The following is a 19,138-nucleotide window of genomic DNA, read 5'->3' as shown; positions in this document are numbered from 1 at the left end:
GTTGATCACCTCTAGTTTTAAAGAGGCAATTTGAGCTGGGGAAAGAGAGTGTTTCTAATGCGAGAGACTAGGGACTTAGGAAGTGAAGAGGGACATCAGTATCTGTAGCTTACAGTACTTCATTGAAAATATTTCATGCTCTAGTATACTCAGGTAACACAACGGTAGTTTGCAATCACACACATCACATTATGCTAAAAGGTACCACAATGCAAATGCTGATAGAAAACAAGGGATTGCACTAAACAAAATTCAACTACATATCAGAATTCAGAGCTTTTTACGAATACCAAATACAAGGACATGAAAGACAAATCCTGGAACTTAAAGACACTAGCACTCTAAAATCTTCCTCCTCTTCCCCCCCTAAAACCACCACGGCCTCCTCTTGGAGGACCTCTACCGCGGCTTGGGCCACCCCTTCCTCTAAAGCCACCACCTCTTCCTCCAAAACCACCACCACGACCACCCCTGCCTCCAAAACCACCACCACGACTACCTCCTCTTGAAGCTCCCCTGGGTAAATATAATAAAAATCAGATCAGCTTTCTCAGATATGATATTAGAACAAAACAAATCGATAAAATAAAAGATTCTAACACCAAATTATCCAATTACAACAAGTTCACAAAATGAAATAAACAGATAGTTCTGTGAGGCATATGGACATTCAGAGGTTAAGAGCTGCAAACTCTTAAAAAATCACAAGAAATCAAGCATTTGCTCCAATAAATTATTACATACAGTACATTTATAGGCCCAAAAATCCTCATTTCCCTTTCACTTGTACATTGAACGAAAAACAAAGCATACTTTAGGGAACTATAAATGCTGTGAATGTTCAAGACAACTCAATGCCAAATGACTAATCAAGTTGCCATCAACTCTAAACATTCAAAAAGCAAACTAATAAATTATTCAATAGGGTATGTCCTATAATCTAAACAGCTAAATTTGGCTTATCTAAACACACTCAAGGAGTAAATTCATATTTCGTTTCAAGATTTCAAACGCATACTACCATCCATATAACCATGATGTTCTGTCAGCAAACCTTCTGTTTCCGCTAACATGCTCTAGGGAGTAAAATCATATTTCATTTCAGGACTTTCAACGCAAACTACCATCCATATAACCACGATGTCCAGTCAGCAAACCTAATCTGTTTCCGCTACGTTTCAAGACTTTCAACACATACTACCATCCATATAACCACGATGTTCAGTCAGCAAACCTAATCTGTTTCCGCTAACATGCTCTAGGGAGTAAAATCACATTTCGTTTCAGGACTTTCAACACATACTACCATCCATACAACCAAGATGTTCAGTCGCAAACCTACAAATTGAAACAACCTGTTTCCTACCTATTTAATTATTAAAGCTAATAATTATCGAAATCGAGCTATAGTATAATACAAAGTGTCCAAAATCTAATTCATGCACAAATGTATAATAAAAGCAATACCCAGAATTTAACATTTATATATGAGAAATAAAAATCAACATACTTAGGCTGTGGAAGAAATCTAGCCAAAGGCAAGAGCTTTGCAGGGTCAATGTAGAATTTATCCCCAGGAGCATATGAAGTTGCAACTATTCCTTCCATCATTTTAACAGAAAAAAACTGCAACATTCAAACATTCAATCAAAACCCCAAATTAAATAAAAAAAAGTTAAATAAAAATGACAAGAAATAAATAAAAGAAATATTACAGATTCATTAATTGGACCAAAAATTTCTTCAACTTTGCCAATCTGAGTCATATTTTGCAGGTAAATAGGAGCATTAAAGTAAGGAATTTTCTCATGCGTCAACTTTGTAACTGCTTCTCCCTCACAAGCATGAACAAACGTCGAAATTTCTGCTCAAAACACAAAATAATCAACAAAAACTCAACAAAATTCAAATCATTTTCAACAAATCAAACAAAAAAGCAAGTAATTACAAAGACAGATAGAAGGAATACCGACGACTTCTGAAGGTGGACCTTCGTCGCGAAAACCACCACCACGACCGCCGAAACCACCACCGCGACCGCCGAAGCCGCCACGACCTCCACGACCACCGCGGTCGCCTCGACCACCGCCGCCGCGAGCGCCCCTGAAGCTACCGCCGCCTCTCGGAGGTCTCATTGTTGTTGTTGTTTGATTTGAGGAGAGAGAAAACAAAAATGGAGGGGAATGAGAGGGGCGTGAATTAGGGTTCAGGGTTTAAGAGAAGGATATAAGATGACAGAAAGAAAAGAAAAAAATTAAAGGAAAAAAAGGCTTAAACTGTACAGTTATGTTGTTTGTTGGGTTTGGAAATTGTTGGGTTAGTAGGTTTTTTTTTTATCAATTCGTTAGGCCCAACTTTATAAATTTATGTTGTGAATGGATAATCTTCTTATTTTCCATTGTGTAAGATGGCAAAAGTGTATGATTTAGCGTTAGCGTTTTGATCAAGTCAAAACATTATTAGAGAAAAACAAGAGTGTTTGTCAAGGTATTTGTTTGGGTGAAGGCAACATTTACTACGCAGGTAGCTTTAATCAAACGTTAAAATTAGTAACGTTTTAAAAGTAAGCGGGTAACGTTTGTCATATTTTGGTTACCTTTTAAAACAGTATGAATAAATTTTAATCTATTTTAGTATTGCAACCGCTTCTTTTGCCAAATACTCATATTGATACTATCAATTGTTACTTTGACAGCTAACCTCTACCTATTACTAATTGACAACTATTCCCTACTCAACCGCTAAAAGCTACCAATTACCGTTAATATTTCCAAATAGGACCTAATACTAATTCATAGTTATTGTACGTGCACTCCTAAGCTAGCAACCATTACCAGTACCACATCACTCTTTACTCATCTATTAAACATCGAAAGGTTTTCTCGAATATATATCCCAAGGCCAGCTTACATGGTTATTTGTGCATGTAATTAGCACACTGGGGTCTTCCCATTCCACGACAAATGAATCTCACACAAGAAAAATTGTTATTATATAGATACTGTACTTATCTGCATTACCATGGGCGGACCCACGTGAGGACAAGGGGGGACCATTGTCCCCCACTTTTAAAAAAAAAATCTGAGTAATTTAAAACAAAAGAAAAAAAAAAAAAGAGAAATCAGCAAGACTGAAGACATCACGTGGGTTAAGAAAAGAAGGAAAGAAAAAAATTTCAGAAAAAAGGGAGGAAAGAGAAAAGTTTGAAAATTAAAAACCTAAGAGAGAGAAAGTAGATCTTGCACCACCGACCACCGCACCACCAAGGTAGCGACCGCCGGACTTCTCGCCGCCATCGCGCCACTACAACCAGCCCAGCATCGCTGCTCCGGCAGCCCACTCCGCCACAGGTCATTTTTTTTTATTTCCTAATTTTTATCTTAGATTATAAAAAAAAATAAAGAATTAGTTTATGAGTAATTGTGTTTATGTAATCATGTTTTTTAATTAATTTGTGATTTAGTTTATTTGTTATTAGTTTGTGAATTGAATTGTGAATTTGTGATTTTGTGAATTACTTGGTGAATATGGTGAATGGAAGATTGAAACTTTGAAAGTAGACAAGTAGTTTGTGAATTTAATTAATATGTAATAGTTTGTAACTTTGTGTATTGAATTAGTTTGTGATGATTTGGTTTTTTAGATTTTGGATGCTTATTGTTAAAAAGATGATTATTGAATATTGAAGCTTAATTTTTAAATGAATAAGGATATGTAAAGTTCTTCAAGCAAGTCTAGGACAATGGAAAAACAAGCGGATCTTCGAGATTTGCATGACATTAATTCTCTTTGTCAAAACCAAGTTGCATGAGACTTATCCTCTTATTCATTTGCTTATCAAGTTAATGTTGATTCTTCCCGTTGCTACGACAAGTGTTAAAAGAGTCTTTTCAGCAATGACATATATCAAAAAAATTGAGAAATAGTATGGGTGATCAACTTATGATGATTGTTTGGTTACTTTCATCGAGAAATAAGTGTTTTTACAAGTCCCCGATGAAGATACCATCGATCGATTTCAAAAAATGAAGACTCGGAGGATATTTTAGAAGTATGTAACCGAATTGTATTATTTAATGGATTTTGAAATTGTAACTTTTTAGTATTAAACAAGAAGTCAAGTATGTACCCGAATCATTTGTATTGTATACCCGATTTTTTAAAAAGCATGTTGATGTTAGTTGAATTATCGAAATTGTCCCCCCATTGTCAAATTTCTAGGTCCGCCACTGGCACTATTATACTAAAGTAATCTCAAAATCAGTCGTAGGTCATACATGTTAACACCACATAGAAATTTTTCTCGCCAACCACATTTTTATGCTATTATTTTTTTTAGATAAATAATTTGAAGTTAGTTTTAAAGCTTGAACCAATTGACGATGACATTTAAAAGCAATCAGTAACTAGATGTTAATTTTATCAAGGTAAATGATAAGATAGAAAATTTTAATAGTAACATACACAATCCTCTATTCAATTTGACCGAGTTAAAAAAAAAATAAAAATAAAAACCTAATTGTTACATATTGATAATTCCATTTATTGACAAACTAAGGGCCTGTTCACATTTACTGAACTGAACTGAACTGAATCAAACTTAACTGATTGGAGCTGTACTGAACTGAATAAAGCTGAAATGAATATTTTATAAGAGAAAGAAATTAGAAGCTGAACTGAGCTGAATTGAACTGATTGAAGCTGAACTGAAGTGAAATTAAGCTACAGTGAACAAGCCCTAACTATGCAAGATGATTCAATTATTGTTAAAAAAAAAAGAAAATTTCGGGCATTAACTAGTTATAATACAAGAGGAAGGTTTTTTTTATTTTTTTTTACAGAAATTTCACCCAATGCCCCTGAGTATTTTTTTATTCACCATATACCCACAACAATTTTCAAATTCACCATATGTCCCTAAATTTATAAAAATGTTACAAAATTCTCAAATGACTAATGGACGTTAACTCCGTTAGTCATTTAGACTTAATATGCCACGTGGCAACCTATAATTGGTTGTCATTTATATATTATTTAAATTTAAAAATAAATTTAATTAATAATCAAAAAATTAAAATAAATTAAAATAAAAAAACCCACCCACCACCACAGCCCAGCCCAGCCCAAGTCGCCGTGGAAGCTACCTGAACCCTTGCGCCGTCCACTCTCCCCAGTCCCCCCTACCCCCACTGACGGCACCGACATTGGCAGCCACTCCCCTCCCTGTCGCCGCCCTTCTCCTTCCCAAAACCACCTTCCCCCAACCCTAAAACCCCACTCACAACTCGAAAAAACCTTTCTCCCCTCCCGATGGTGCCTAGCCGACGCCAGCTAGCCCCCAAACTCCATCCCCTACGCTGGCGAAGCTTGTTCGCTCATCCCCCTACCATCTCCAACCACTTTCGTTCCCCCCTTAAACCACCATCCTCAACACCTTAATTAAACCCCAAAATCGAAATCCCCAACCGAAACCCTAGATTTCGATTTTGGGGTTTTTGCATGGTAGTTCAGGGAGGGGGAAGGGCGATTTAGGTTCACCGGTGCGGAGAGGGGTTCTTGGACGCCGGCGATGGGGTGGATTTTTTAGGGAGAGAAGAGAGGGTTTTTCGATTGGGGTTTTTTGGTGTTTGTCGTGGTGGGGAATAGAGGAGGGAGGGGGTTGTAGAGGGAGGGATCACACCGACACCGACACGGAGGAGGGGGTGGATGTCGGCACTGGCGCGAAGGAGGGGATGAACACCAGTGGTCGGCTGGCATGGGGCTAGGTTGATGGGGGAAGGGAGGTGGCTGGGTTTTTTATTTTTAAGTTTTTAGTTTTTTTTATTATTAATTATAATTATATTAATTAATTAAATTTAAAAAATTAAAAGAAAACCAATCCCAGCATGCCACGTGGCATATTCAGTCTTAATGACTAACGGAGGTTAACGTTGTTAGTCATTAAGGGCATTTAGTGACAATTTTGTTAAACTCAAGTGTATACGGTGAATTTGAAAATTGTTGTGGATATATGGTGAATAAAAAAATAACTAAGGGGCATTGGGTGAAATTTCCCTTTGTTTTAATACTCCGTATCACTGTTCTGAAAAGATTGTTAATGACCAAATACGACTTTTATCAGAGAGTGAGAGATAGCTCAAGTAGTTAGAGCTTTCCTCCTGCCTTCAAGAGATTATGGGATTGATTCTCTCCCATAACTTATGACACATTTCTTGTTCTGTAATTGCTTGTTCATACGAAGCAATTATGACAATGAAAAGGAACAAATTAAGTATACCCAAATAAAGAGAACAAGGACAGAAAAATGTCCATGTTACTTCAATATTGATATACAATATGCATATATAGGAAACATCAGGCAAGAAGCTAGGCTACTTCTTGCATCTAGATCTTGCTCTATTAGAGCTACGACGATTAGTCCTGATATTGAAAAAACCAGCAATATACATACTTGAAATTACTATTATAAATCCTACTGGAACACCTATACCAGCAGCCTGCCATGAAAATGATTCCTCGCGCTCTTCCCCTGACTCGTTAACTGCAGGTTCTGCATCATCAGGACAAGCCACACGTATAGGCACCCTACATAACCCACTGTTATTAACATATATGTTTGGATCATTCAGAGTATCCAACTGAGGACTTTCCGGAATCCTTCCTTTTAGCTTGTTGTTGCTCAAATCTAAAGTAGTCAGCTGTTGTAGTTTGGTAAATGTCACTGGGATTCCTCCTGAGAGAGTATTATGTGACAAATCTAAGGTCTCGACATTCTGCAGACCACCAAAGCTAGATGGAATACTTCCTTGGAAGGCGTTGTGGGAAAGATTTAGTAACTTGAGCGTCTCAAGGCCTCCTAATGAACTCGGAATCTGGTTTGTGAGTTGGTTATTTGATAGGTCTAATAGAGAGTAGAAATCAAGGTTGTATTTAGATAAACCTTGCTTGGAGCTTTTCCAGTTCACTATCAGGTCCTGGAATTTAATATCGAAGCTAAACAAAGCAGACGATAGAGTGGATGTATCAGGAGGATTGATCATGCCAGGAAAGTCTCCAAGCCTTGAAGGGATGTCACCAACAAGCTTATTGTTGGAAAGATCAAGGATTTGGAGACGTGTAAGGTTTGCAAGATCACTAGGAATCGATCCTGTAAGAGAGTTGTTTCGAAGGCTTAAGGTTTGAAGTGAGGAAAGACTAGACAGGAATGATGGGATTTCTCCAGAGATGTTATTGTCATGAAGATCAAGGTGCTTCAGCTGAGTGAAGTTTGTCAGATTCTCAGGAAGTGGACCAGAAAACCGATTTTCACCTAGAGAAAGAATGATCACACCCGGGCCAAACCCGGTGGGGATTTCATCGTAGAATCTATTGGAAGAAAGATCAATGAATGCAAGGAAAAAGTCTGGGTTAAAAGTAGGGAATTTGTTACCTGAGAGACTGTTTTTTGACAAGTCGAGGAGCAAAAGCCTGTAAATGTTTGGCAATGATTGAGGCAGTTGGCCAGAGAAATTGTTGTCTGATAGCATTAGTATCATAAGCTGAGACTCTCCAATTGTTTCAGGCAGCTCCCCTGAGAAGTTATTCCTACTTAAAGCGAGGACGGATAGACTCTTTGATTGAAATAATCTTGGTGGCAGTGAACCAGATAGCTTGTTGTCTGACAGAATGATGCTTCCAATCTCCATTTCTGCTAGCCAAAGAGGGAAGCCGCCTTCAAGCTCATTCTCACTAAGGTCTAAAAAATCCAAGCTTATTTGATCCGAAATCCACCGAGGAAGTAGGCCTTTTAGTCCACAAGACCTCAAAACTAGCAAAGATAACCGGCACTTTGGAACCAGTTTCGCAGGGTTATCTAGCATAAGTTTGTTTCCTCCAAGATTTAAAATCTTCAGCATTTCCAAATCAAACAACCAAGCAGGAATTCTTCCTGATAATAAGTTATTATTCAACTCAAGGGTGGTGAAATTACTGATCATTTGGATTGAACCAGGAATTCCTCCTGTCAGGGAATTCCTGCTCAAGGCCAGTGTCGAAAGCTTTGCTAAATTACCAATATCAGGCGGAATCTCACCAGTGAAAGAATTATTGCGCAAGTCTAAGACCTCCAACTCAATCAAATTCAGCAACGCGGATGAAATCCCACCAGAGAATTGGTTTTGTCGAAGTGATAATGTGTGTAGTTTAGCAAGGTATCCGATCTCTACTGGGATATTTCCATGCAGGAAATTCTCATCTAGATTCAGAAACTTCAAGTTTCTTAGACCGCCTACTGCAGAACTCAGAGTACCTACAAATGAGTTGCTACTCATATCAAGGTACTGTAAGTTCCTTAAACAAAACATTTCTTCAGGGATTGAACCATTAAATTGGTTCATTTTAAGGTCTAAATGAGCAAGATTGGTCAAGTTTCGAAACCCAGAGACTGGGATTTCACCCCCAATAATGATATTAAATGATAAGTCAATAGACAACAAACTTGTTATGCTAAAAAGAGGAGTTAAAACATGTGAAGAAACAACACCCAATGTTTTATTATTTGAATATGCAAGTGAGGGGAGAAGAGAGTAAAGATTAAGATCAGTTACTTGTTTAGATAGCGATCTTGAAGAATGACAAGTTACTAGTTCCCATTCGCAACAGTCCAAGCTCGAATCCCAGGTCTCTAACCCAGCAAGCGAAGCATTGGGAGAATCATTTAGTGCCAGTTGTGTGAGGAGAGTGTGTTTGAACTGAAGAAGTGCTTGTTTTTGCTGCGAAGGGCAACCGAGAGAAGGATTGCATGAGAGGTGTAAGAGAATAGCTACAAATAGTGAAGCTAGCAAGGCCATTTTTTCCCAATTCTCTTACAAATTATGCCAATCTAACATTTCATAGATGCTTATTTAAGGGAATGAAGTCAACCACTACAAATATGCAAGTCATTCACATCAAACAGCAAGTTCTCTGTAACACTTTATTGACAATTTGACCAATTTAGCGCACCATTTTTCACCAAGTAAAGTGGCTTACATGGGTGCAAAACACCTAGCAAAGGAAAAACTGCATTGTCTAGAAATTGCTATTTTTTTGACCAATTTGCACCACAATTCCTCATCTCTGTCCAGCAATCGATACTTTGCTTTTGAAGGACGGTAATCAATTGGTTCGGTTATTATTTCCTATATATGTATTCGACAAACATCCTCGGGTTGATATGTGTTGGATCAGCCTTCTCGCACACAGTTTATATATTGAAATATTAATACAGGTTGAGATTAAGTAGTCCGGGCAAGATGCTGAAAAGATAAGAGGACAAGACTGGATATTTTTCGCGGTAAATTCATGGTTTCAAGCTTTTATAAGCAAACTATCAAGGCAAGAATGTTTAACATTAAAGAAAGATTTTTCATTACCAAATAGATTCCAGCAGATTAGGAGTTACAGTGAAAATAATCTCTGCTGGAATTTCTTCTCCCATTTATATGAAACAACAAAATACCATTTCCATATTGAATATCAGTTGGTCTTTTTCAGGCAGAATTTTACAGCCTCTAACTCATCTTGGCTTCCAGGTCGCACTCTTCCAATTAATGAACGCTTTTTAGCCATTTTTCTGGTTCCCTATCTCTCAAATGGTATATATACGGATACCTTTTACAAATACAGGAGGGTAAATCATTTTGGAAGCCTGTATACCCCCAGGACGTTGAGAAGAGGCTCATCACCCTCTAACACCCAAAATAGCAGCTGTTAGCGCCCGTTCCAGCCTTTTGAGAGCGCACTTAAAAATCTTCAGTGAGATATGTACATGCTACAAAATCAGCACACGGTCCGGCCATAGCATATTGAAGCAATATAAAGATTTTTTGCCCACTTTTCCTGCCAAAGGAGAAGGAAACGATAATAAATACTCAGTATAAATCTAACAAATTGGACTGAAACGGTATTAGATACTCGGTAAAATCTACCGAAAGAAGAACATTGGAATAGTCACATCAGCAACTTAACCAGGAATGGCTCAAACTCTTTTATCTTATGCAAGGTTCATGCTAATTCATTTGAAAGTCATAGTTTCTAATACTTCAAAACTATAGAATAACACAAAGTAAAAATTGAATTATAAGAGGTAGGCACCTTTACATGAGTACTGGGAAAGGCAGAGGTTCTCAATGTTTCTTGCGTTTCATCTGTCGTTTTACGCTTTGGAATGCTCAGCACAAAGGCTGCTTGATCGGGCGTTGCAGCCATGGAAGTTATTCTGTAGCCACTCTCCCATCTCCTATGTATCCCTTCACTTGGATACAAGAAATCTAGCTCGACAACCTTTCCATAAATTGTTATTAGTCAGATTTAAATTACATAGGAAGTTCACAAACTAGGAAAGAATTAGCTTCTGGGGAATAAGGTCATACCTGATCAGTAAATCCTGCATTTCTAGACATTACTACTCCCCAACGACTACCAGCCGTTGTCATAGAAGTTACATGAAATCCTTCTTTCCACTTTTTATTAATCCACTTGAATGGGAATGAATCGCTCACTTTATATGACTGTTGAGTGTAAGAAGTCCCTAGATTTCAAGAAAACACAATAGTTTTCAGAATCATATTTCAGAATCATATTAGATAATTTACCCTTAAATATTTTTTGCCTTCGCTGTTTGTGGTAATATGGAGGGGAGAGGAATCAAATACTGGCAAACTACCTTTAGACATAACCACCAAAGAGCTTCCATTGGATGCACCAGCTATCGAGCTAATATAGAAATTCTTCTCCCACTGTTCCATGATCCAATCCTAATAAGATCAAATATAAAAGCAGAAAATGATTAGATTTCAGACAGAGTCAAAATCTGCAGTGGAAACAAGAAACCTTTCAGCTCACGCATTTCAAACCTTATGCAAGAAGACGTTTGATAGTTCCCACACTTGAGAATTAAAACCAGTTCCCGCATCCATTATTAGGGCCCACAGGTTAGTAGCTGAGGCCACACAACTGATATACAATCCATCTTCATTTCCCTTATCGATGTGTTGTTTAAGCCTAGCATCGGCAACATTGTAGTGATATCTGCAAGACCAGAAAAATTAATGTCCTTTATCCCGGATAATATGGATAGTATAAGAAAGGCCCTAACAGTTAACAGAACAAGCTTACTGTTTACCAGTACCAATTCCAAATTTAATGACATGTGAAAAAAAATGTGTAAAGAACCCCAAGCACATACTCATGTTAAAAGTTTATCAACTGGGGATAGAACAGTCTCCATACGTGTTCCTTCTAGTAGAGAAACACCAGAACATACACAAGATATAAAACGCACTAAAGCTAAGAAAAGGAAGGCAGCCAAAAACACGCTTTTTGTCAGATCACAAAAAGCTATGAGATAAAAAGGATTCAAAACTTTCCCAGCACAATCAAGGGTCTTAAATACAGCTATGAGATATAAAATTTAAAAAATTTCTAGCACATTCCAGAGCTTTTGGCTTGTTGCTCATTTGTTAATTGAATTTCACACAATTATCGTCTTTCTTGCCAACATACAGTTAGTACTCACACACTAAGTCAGAAGACAGAGGTAATATACTATCTTTTGACAACTCTTAACAAATGCAGCATACACCATTAAGAAGCTTTAATACAAAGCAAACATTTCTGTTTTAAATCTTGATATGAAAAACTCCAACTAATTCGTCAAGATCTTACTAAGAGAATCCTCCATATGTATATATACTATTACATTTGAAAAAAAAAAACGTTCCTAAGAAAGTTTACATGCCACCACTATTGAACATGTTTTCATTACAACAAAATGCCAATGGTACTGTTCCAGCTCAATACCACCAAAAAAATGTATTAGAAGTCCTACATCTTAGCTATCTATCAATTATGTTCCCATACTTAGCTCAAATATATTTAACTTAGACTGGATGACCTGAAGTATTGCCTGGGCCACACTAATTTTTACTCCAAATGGTTTAAATTGATACTTTGAATGTATCATCGATTCTCCCTTGTAAATAGAAAGCAATGTTGTGTTTTTTACACCCAAAACATGATAAATGTCAGCAACAGCCACAGACTGAAGCCTAATCAGGAGCAAGCTCATTATGTTTGGAATGATAACTACTGGATGGACACATACTACTAAAAACACCATATCAACAACAAATATGTAGACTCACATCAACTCATAAAATGATCACTTAAAAAAGAGGACGTCTTCCCATTATACTCTATCCAAACATTGATGAAGGTTTCTACAGAACACAACCCAAAACATGAGTAAATTCACCAAGCAACTACGTCAGTAGTGTGAGCGAGAGATAAACATAGCTCCTGATAACTAATCTAAAATATTACCAACTTTTGGGAAAGGAAGATTGTCAAAATGAGCATGTTAAATTATTAACCTCAAGAATAGACGAAGGAAAGGGAAGGAATAGCAGACAATTCTGCATTATTGCTACTCAATAAGATCGAAAACCCAAAAGAACATCATTCAATATCTGTTAAGCTTAAACACAACCAAGGCCAACACACTGCTTCCACCCTAATCAATATACAATCTTCAATTCAACCTCAACTAGCTCCCTTGTGATAGTCGTGAAATCCTATTTAGTGAGAGAACTATCGCCACCACATAAGAGGTGTCAAATGTCAATATATTGCATGAAACCCAGTTTATGATGTTAATACGACCTTTAAAACAACTGATGCTAACTTTTGCAACACTTGTTAATATTTCCAAGAGAGAACAGCACTAGTAGCCCCAACTATGCTTTCAACATAAGGTTTTAGCAAAAAACTGATATTTTAGCAAGTGCTTATAAAAATAAACAAGAAAATTAAAAAAGAAACAAAGAAAGGCAAGCTTTTGGAAGTAAAACTTCATAATTTTTATCCATACATGCTTCAATATCTAAAATTAATTGAAAACCTTTCCATAAAATAATATTCTGCTGTTTTTTAAATTCTACTGATTAAGTTAGCTAAATAAAGGAGACCGAGTAGCATGGTGTTAAAACTTGGCCACAAGATAACATATGGGCCGAGTTTTAACAATTTTCAAATAGATATCACCGATATTTTCTTCATTGTATCGATCTTAGCAATCGACCAAGTTGTAGCCCATGTCAACAAATAACTATGATCTCAACTAATATTTGGCGCTACCACTTTAATACCTAGCTTTTTAGACAAGGACTCAGCTTAACTGACTCAATACTCTAATAATGGCTATAAACCTTAAATATATACAGGAATATACTAGATTTTTGTTACTATTATGCTCTTATCGGTTCCTAAATCATGATTTGTAAGTACAAATTGAAATTCCAAAACAATACTTCTAAACCACATTCATGTCAAAATAACCACATCACCTCAGATTTTTTTTTTGACAAAGCACCTCAGATTTCAATCTACTAGACTACTATGACCGCATTTTTGAACCAGGGTGAGTGGGTGTAAGAAATAGCCAAATAGGTAACTGAAGTAAAAGACATGGGGTAAAAAGGTGAGAGGGTGTAAACCTTGAAAAGTGGATAGAACAATATGAAATGGAGGGAAAATATGATATCTAACTCAATCAAACAAAGCCTTAATCCCAGAAGTGGGGTCGGCTACATGAACCAAAAGTGATAATTCCGTATAGAAAATCAAATATGATATCATATTATGAACCAAAATATGACATCTACCAAATGAACTAAATTGGCCAGCTGCTAAAATCAAACTAACAACTAATTCACTCACAAACAACTAGTAAAATAACTGTGATATATATATATATATATATAACTATAAAATAGACTAATATTTTGGGAAAATCCAAGAATGGAACATGGCTTAGTATTTAGGGATTATCCATATAGGACATCTTTTATGCACGTAATACTCCCTCCGTCAACATATACTCGCATCATTTTGACATTTATACTACTCACATCCCGCTTGGACAATCTTCTTTCGCTAAGATATGAAGTTTAGTATGTAAGATGTTGACAGGATTATCTTAATGTATATGTATATTTTGCAAAAGACTGCTTTTTACAAATTTTAATAATACATAATTTAAAGATATTGATGGTCAAAGTAGTGTATTAGCAAGTATGTCCAAAATGGCACTAACTTGAACTGATTGGCATCTTCACAAATTCTTGAAAACAGAATAAGGCTTACTTTGTACCATATAACACAATCAATCTAGAACAACCACTCACCAATAACTAAGCTCATTTTCTATAAATAACTATGCAAGGAGTTTACTGAATGCATAATAACATAAGCTAAAACTCCCTAGACTCTTTAGCATAAATGTATAATCCAATTTGATCTGTCAATTTCGCCAAAATTCCTGATATTATACAATTTAAAACTATCACTAGATGCTCCAAATATAAAATCAGGCAAGTAAATACATGTGACTTTTTTTTTTTTTTATCAATTTACCTCTGTTTCATGGGACGACGAGCATTATAAACTGAAATCCACTGAGTTGCTGGACTACCTAATCGTATTTTTTTCTTTGGCTGCTCATCTTCCTCCATGGTAAGGAGCATCCGCGCTCGTTTATGGCCCACCTAAGTATTGAACATAGAATAAAAAACTTGAAAACTTCTCTTCATCAAACATATATAAGAAGGCTTTAAAAAAAAACCAAATTCCTAACCTTAAGGGCCCCATCAATTTTAATAGGTCTAAGTGGCGCACAGGGCTCAATTAGACTATCAAAATGTGATATAAGTTTTGCATAATTTGGCTCCTCATCAAATTTCATGACGGTCACAGCTTCAAGAAAATGTTTGAATGGGGCAGGACAAAAACAACACATCAACTCTGGAGAGGTGCCCATTTTTTTCTTACAAACAAGAAAACTTTTGTTGTCTCCCTGCTCAAGTTGAAAAATTAAAAGTCAGACAAGTTACTAAATCATCTAACACAAATCAAAATCAAAACTTTAACTCACTTGATAACCCTGCCACGGTAACCTTCCTTTAATAAGAAAGATCAAAGTATATGCCAATGACTCAAGATCATCCCTCCGACTGCCTGTTCGACCCAAGTGTGCATGGACACTTGCATATCTTATCGTTCCCCTGCCAAAGAACACAAATATTTGTCGTCATACACTATAAATGAAATGCAAGAGCTCTAAGCGAAAATCATTAAGCACTTTGCAAACCTGAATACATCAGGCCTCTGATCATATTCAACATGTTGCCCAGATGATACATCTTTCCATCTAGATGCTGAAAACAAAAGAAATTAACCGCAAAGTTATAAGACAGCATGAGGACATTACATGGTTTAGAGCTTTAGACAACACATAATTTTACTGGAAGTAAAGATAGACTCCACCAACATAAACAAAATAATGAGGGCATTAAAGCAGCAAGAAAATTGTGCCAAGCTGCTTAAGGCCAACACATGGAATAACTAATAAGAGAACGTGATCTTGAACCCAGAAATATTGAACAAATTTTGTTATCTTTACTTTATTGTGAGGGGGTTCAGAAAAAGTTGTGAAAATCAAATGACATACCTAGACCAAGATCTATAAGATACAACTTCTTCTCATCTGCAGTTCCAGGTTGACCGAGAAGAAAATTTTCTGGCTTAACGTCGCCATGCACAAAACTTCAACAAAAAGAAAAAGCTCACTAATCAACATACATATATTTTACAAAAATACAGAAGGGAAAGAATATATATATATATATATATATATATATATATATATATATATATATATATATATATATATATATAACCTAACATGTCAAAAGGTCTTTACCCTTTCAAATGAAGCTTTTCTAAGATTGATATTGCCTCCACAGCAATGCATGCTACCATATTGGGAGACATCCTGTTTCAAGTAGTCAATCATAAACTTATTGTGTATCACACATAAAGACATACAAACAATAAAGGTGGCATAAACAATCATTTCCATGTGAATGTTTTGGGGGGAGGGGGGTTGGTAGATGCTTACGATTGTCCTAGAGAGTTCCAAACATCCCATAGACTAGGTCCAAGCATGTCCATGACCTGAGACATATAGGATAACGTTATTACGTTATAGAAAATGAAATTCCAAATCTATTCATAATCTAAGGAGTTTGTAGTGCCAACTACTAACCAAAATGTAGAATTCTGCTTGCCGCCCTTTGTAATGAACAGAAGGAACGCCATAGCATCCATTCAAGGAGCTATAAATAACATGTGAGACATTAGTTACACATTAAAAACAAACAAATTGCCAAAAAACTAAGAAAAAAAAAATACAATACTTACTTGTAAACCTGCCACTCATAAGGAGGGCCATAATTGCAACCTTTACTGTTGCGGTGTTCAAATTTTACAGCAACCTGGAGCCAAAAGAATGCAACAGTTATTCCTCATAATGCAAAGATGTAATATAGTAAATTTGAACAGAATTTACCTCAACAGCATCTGGTCCTATCCTGTCAGTACCACCAACCATTCTTCTGCCAACATAAACCTGGCCAAAACCACCCTTACCCAACTTCCGCTCAATCTTATATACAGGCGAAGTGCCTACTTGAACCTGGAAAAAAAAAATTGAAACTAAATTATCTCAAGAGAATGAAATGCAAAGCAGACAAAATAAGGAGAATAAATATTTTCATGAAATGCGAGAATAGACTAAACAAGTATGCAAACCACAATGAACACAACAAATTGACTTGGCATCAACTCATAGTCAAAATATCGTATCCAGTGAAAATAACAAACATACCAGTGAAAGAGTGACAACAGAGCTTATCAGTACCACAATGCAGTAAATAAGGTTAGAAATTTATTTAATTAAGGAAAAAAACAACAATAGGAGCAAATAAGTGAAATAACATTGTGAAGGAAAAGAGTATACCCTTTCAGGAACAGGTGTTAGGTTAGTATCCTCTTCAGCAGCCACCAATTTATCACCACTCGCTCCCTCCATTGGAATATCTTTATCAGCGGCAACCTCCACTCGATTTTGTGCAGCACCAGCAACTCCTACAGGCGCAACCTGAGCACCTTCGCCAGGAACTTCAGGGTCTAAATCTATTACTCTAACACCCCGACCACGACCAGCACCACCGGTTTGCCTGGCTCCTACTGCTGCTTGGGCCCCTTTAGCTACACCAGTTGCAGCATTCGCACCTCTCCCTCTACCACCACCTCTTCGCCTCGTTTTGTTTTGTGTAGGTGGAAGAAGATTCTCGCCCTGATCATTCAATTCAGGGGCAGGCTGCTGAAGATCACCAAGCCTCTTCGATCTTCGTGCTCCACTTCGCAGCTCTGGCATCGTCCACCCATACAAATTAGCTCCCTCGAGATTACAACATAATCCCTTTCACCTTTCCTGTCCACACATAAACAATCCATATTCATTCATAGAATCACAAAAAAAAAAAAATAGCTAATGAAACAATTAAATCTAAACAATGCAACCAATCTATGCAGGCTACTAGACAAAGCTTCCAATCACCCACATCAAAGAATCAGATAATCCACTCCCCCAAATTAGCTAAAACTAATAAAGCATGGTATAATTTAAACAGTTTTAACCACACACATTTCAAATAACATACAAATAACGGTTCAAAATAGTGCTATAGTTTTTTTCATTTCTCTCACCAATCTATATTTTTAACTTTAAAATGTGACTATATAACTACTTATTTCATGAAGTTTTTTGTACTTCTAAACTAACAACTACTCATCCATGGCTAAAACATGCTAGAAAACATCAAACTAGTACAACCCCAAACATAAAAATAACATAAAAACTCTTCTTTAAAAAAAATCAAAACTTAACCGATTATAAAAATGTTTTCAAACCCCAAATAAAATTCAAATTTTCTAGAACTAAAAATCAAAAAATCGATCATCAAGTAAACCAAGAACAATCAAAACCAACCAAAACAATATCAACAAATTTAATCAAAACAAAGGGGAAAAGAATTAGACACTTACAGATCCTTCTTTTGAGCAACAAACCCACCAAGGATCGGGCACAAAAATCAATAAAAATAGACTTTAAACAGTCTTATTCCCAACAAAGATCGGCCACAGATCTTCAGTTGCTTACATCTGCAACAAAATTACACAGAAAAAATGCAAAAAAAATTCTCTCTTTTTAATCCGTTTGAAAGGGGGATTAAACTGAGTTTATTAAACTTACAAAACACAAATAATTAAATTTCTGGGAAATGGGTGAAATGGGGTGGAAAAAATCAAAGAATATGAATAGTTATTATTTGAGTTTTCTGGGTATTGATGAATTTATGAGATAAAGTTGTAGGTAGAGGAGAAAGAGGGCGTCTTTCTTTGTGCAATGCCAATGCTTTGCTTTGCTAAACGCTTATCTCTCTTTTTTTTCAATTTTTTTTTTTAATTTTTTAGGTATTTTAATTTATATTTATGTTTTTTTTTTTTTTTTTTTAATTTTTTATGTATTTCTTTCTTCTGAATGGTGTCCAAGAAAACCCTTCTGTTTTATACGAAAAAACATGGAGCATGCAATGTGGCCTTGTGATCAACCAAGCGATAGTGGTATAACTGGTATTTTACTATTTTACCAATAAATCACATTCCCCCACTCGCTTTACGCACCCTTTTTTAAATTCTAGTGTGACACGGTCTCATAATACTTCGTATGAAACAGAAAAATGGTAAATGCTACATATATTGATCTCATAAGTTTCACGCCTTGTACAAATATACAAGTGTACTCTTTCCAATTTTTTTTAAATGCAACCCTTTGATTTGCTTAATGTTTTACAAACGAAGTAAAAGTAACATATATAGATGATCATCTTAACAAAAAAGTGTTGCCATTTTTATAAAGCGGATGGATTTTTTATTTTTTTTTCGAAGTTGGTCTATGGGTTGACAAAGTTTTACATCTCAGTTCTGTTACATTGATCATGTCCAAAAATAATGAGTATAATAATAATGTGGTCTAATTAATTTCCTTCCATTTTAATGAGATGCATTTCCTTTTAAAAAATATTTACTACTACTGTATATTCCTTAATTTGCGTTTTTATAGTTGATATTGGGCACATGAATACAGACCTAGGAAAAATAAAAGTTACGTTAAAAATAGTCCATTCATAGAGGAAAAAAAGTAAAGTATACAATT

At 36.0% G+C, this 19,138-nt stretch overlaps 2 protein-coding genes across 3 annotated transcripts; both read right to left on the bottom strand.

Moving 5' to 3' along the window:
• Positions 1–216: 216 nt before the first annotated feature.
• LOC145630840 (H/ACA ribonucleoprotein complex subunit 1-like protein 2) lies at positions 217–2,281 on the bottom strand. The gene is made up of 4 exons (XM_081682986.1): positions 1,970–2,281; positions 1,716–1,864; positions 1,511–1,626; positions 217–516 (listed from the first exon to the last, which is right to left on the bottom strand). Exons 1-4 carry the CDS (start codon positions 2,133–2,135, stop codon positions 342–344), a joined length of 606 nt encoding a protein of 201 aa, XP_081539112.1. The 5' UTR covers positions 2,136–2,281; the 3' UTR covers positions 217–341.
• A 7,082-nt stretch (positions 2,282–9,363) lies between these two features.
• On the bottom strand, positions 9,364–18,432 carry LOC145632159 (casein kinase 1-like protein HD16). Of its 2 annotated transcripts, none has more exons than XM_081684459.1 (17): positions 17,968–18,432; positions 16,877–17,353; positions 16,427–16,552; positions 16,279–16,352; positions 16,124–16,193; positions 15,977–16,032; positions 15,779–15,850; positions 15,527–15,621; positions 15,167–15,233; positions 14,951–15,080; positions 14,654–14,872; positions 14,434–14,564; positions 10,875–11,049; positions 10,685–10,775; positions 10,392–10,549; positions 10,114–10,302; positions 9,364–9,858 (listed from the first exon to the last, which is right to left on the bottom strand). In XM_081684459.1, the coding sequence occupies exons 2-17, from the start codon at positions 17,294–17,296 to the stop codon at positions 9,799–9,801; spliced, it is 2,133 nt and encodes a 710-aa protein (XP_081540585.1). In that variant the 5' UTR covers positions 17,297–17,353; positions 17,968–18,432; the 3' UTR covers positions 9,364–9,798. The 2 variants fall into 2 exon arrangements, with proteins under 2 accessions (XP_081540585.1, XP_081540586.1); XM_081684460.1 differs by having other exon boundaries at positions 10,120–10,302.
• Between the last annotated feature and the right edge of the window lie 706 nt (positions 18,433–19,138).

Source organism: Chenopodium album, chromosome 5 (assembly GCF_948465745.1).
Source record: "Chenopodium album chromosome 5, dcCheAlbu1.1, whole genome shotgun sequence".
NCBI lineage: Eukaryota > Viridiplantae > Streptophyta > Magnoliopsida > Caryophyllales > Amaranthaceae > Chenopodium > Chenopodium album.
This window is presented reverse-complemented; position numbering and strand designations above follow the sequence as displayed.

What these genes read in the sequence shown, in the direction of transcription:
- LOC145630840 (XM_081682986.1), bottom strand. Translation starts at nt 2,135, where the DNA reads ATGAGACCTCCGAGAGGCGGCGGTAGCTTCAGGGGCGCTCGCGGCGGC. An exon ending in TCCACCTTCAGAAGTCGTCG is followed by an intron (nt 1,865 to 1,969) that starts GTATTCCTTCTA and finishes TGTTTTGAGCAG; the next exon opens with AAATTTCGACGTTTGTTCAT. An exon ending in TTGGTCCAATTAATGAATCT is followed by an intron (nt 1,627 to 1,715) that starts GTAATATTTCTT and finishes TGAATGTTGCAG; the next exon opens with TTTTTTTCTGTTAAAATGAT.
- LOC145632159 (XM_081684459.1), bottom strand. Translation starts at nt 17,296, where the DNA reads ATGCCAGAGCTGCGAAGTGGAGCACGAAGATCGAAGAGGCTTGGTGAT. An exon ending in TCTTATAGATCTTGGTCTAG is followed by an intron (nt 15,234 to 15,526) that starts GTATGTCATTTG and finishes TTTTGTTTTCAG; the next exon opens with CATCTAGATGGAAAGATGTA. An exon ending in CAAACGTCTTCTTGCATAAG is followed by an intron (nt 10,776 to 10,874) that starts GTTTGAAATGCG and finishes TGATCTTATTAG; the next exon opens with GATTGGATCATGGAACAGTG.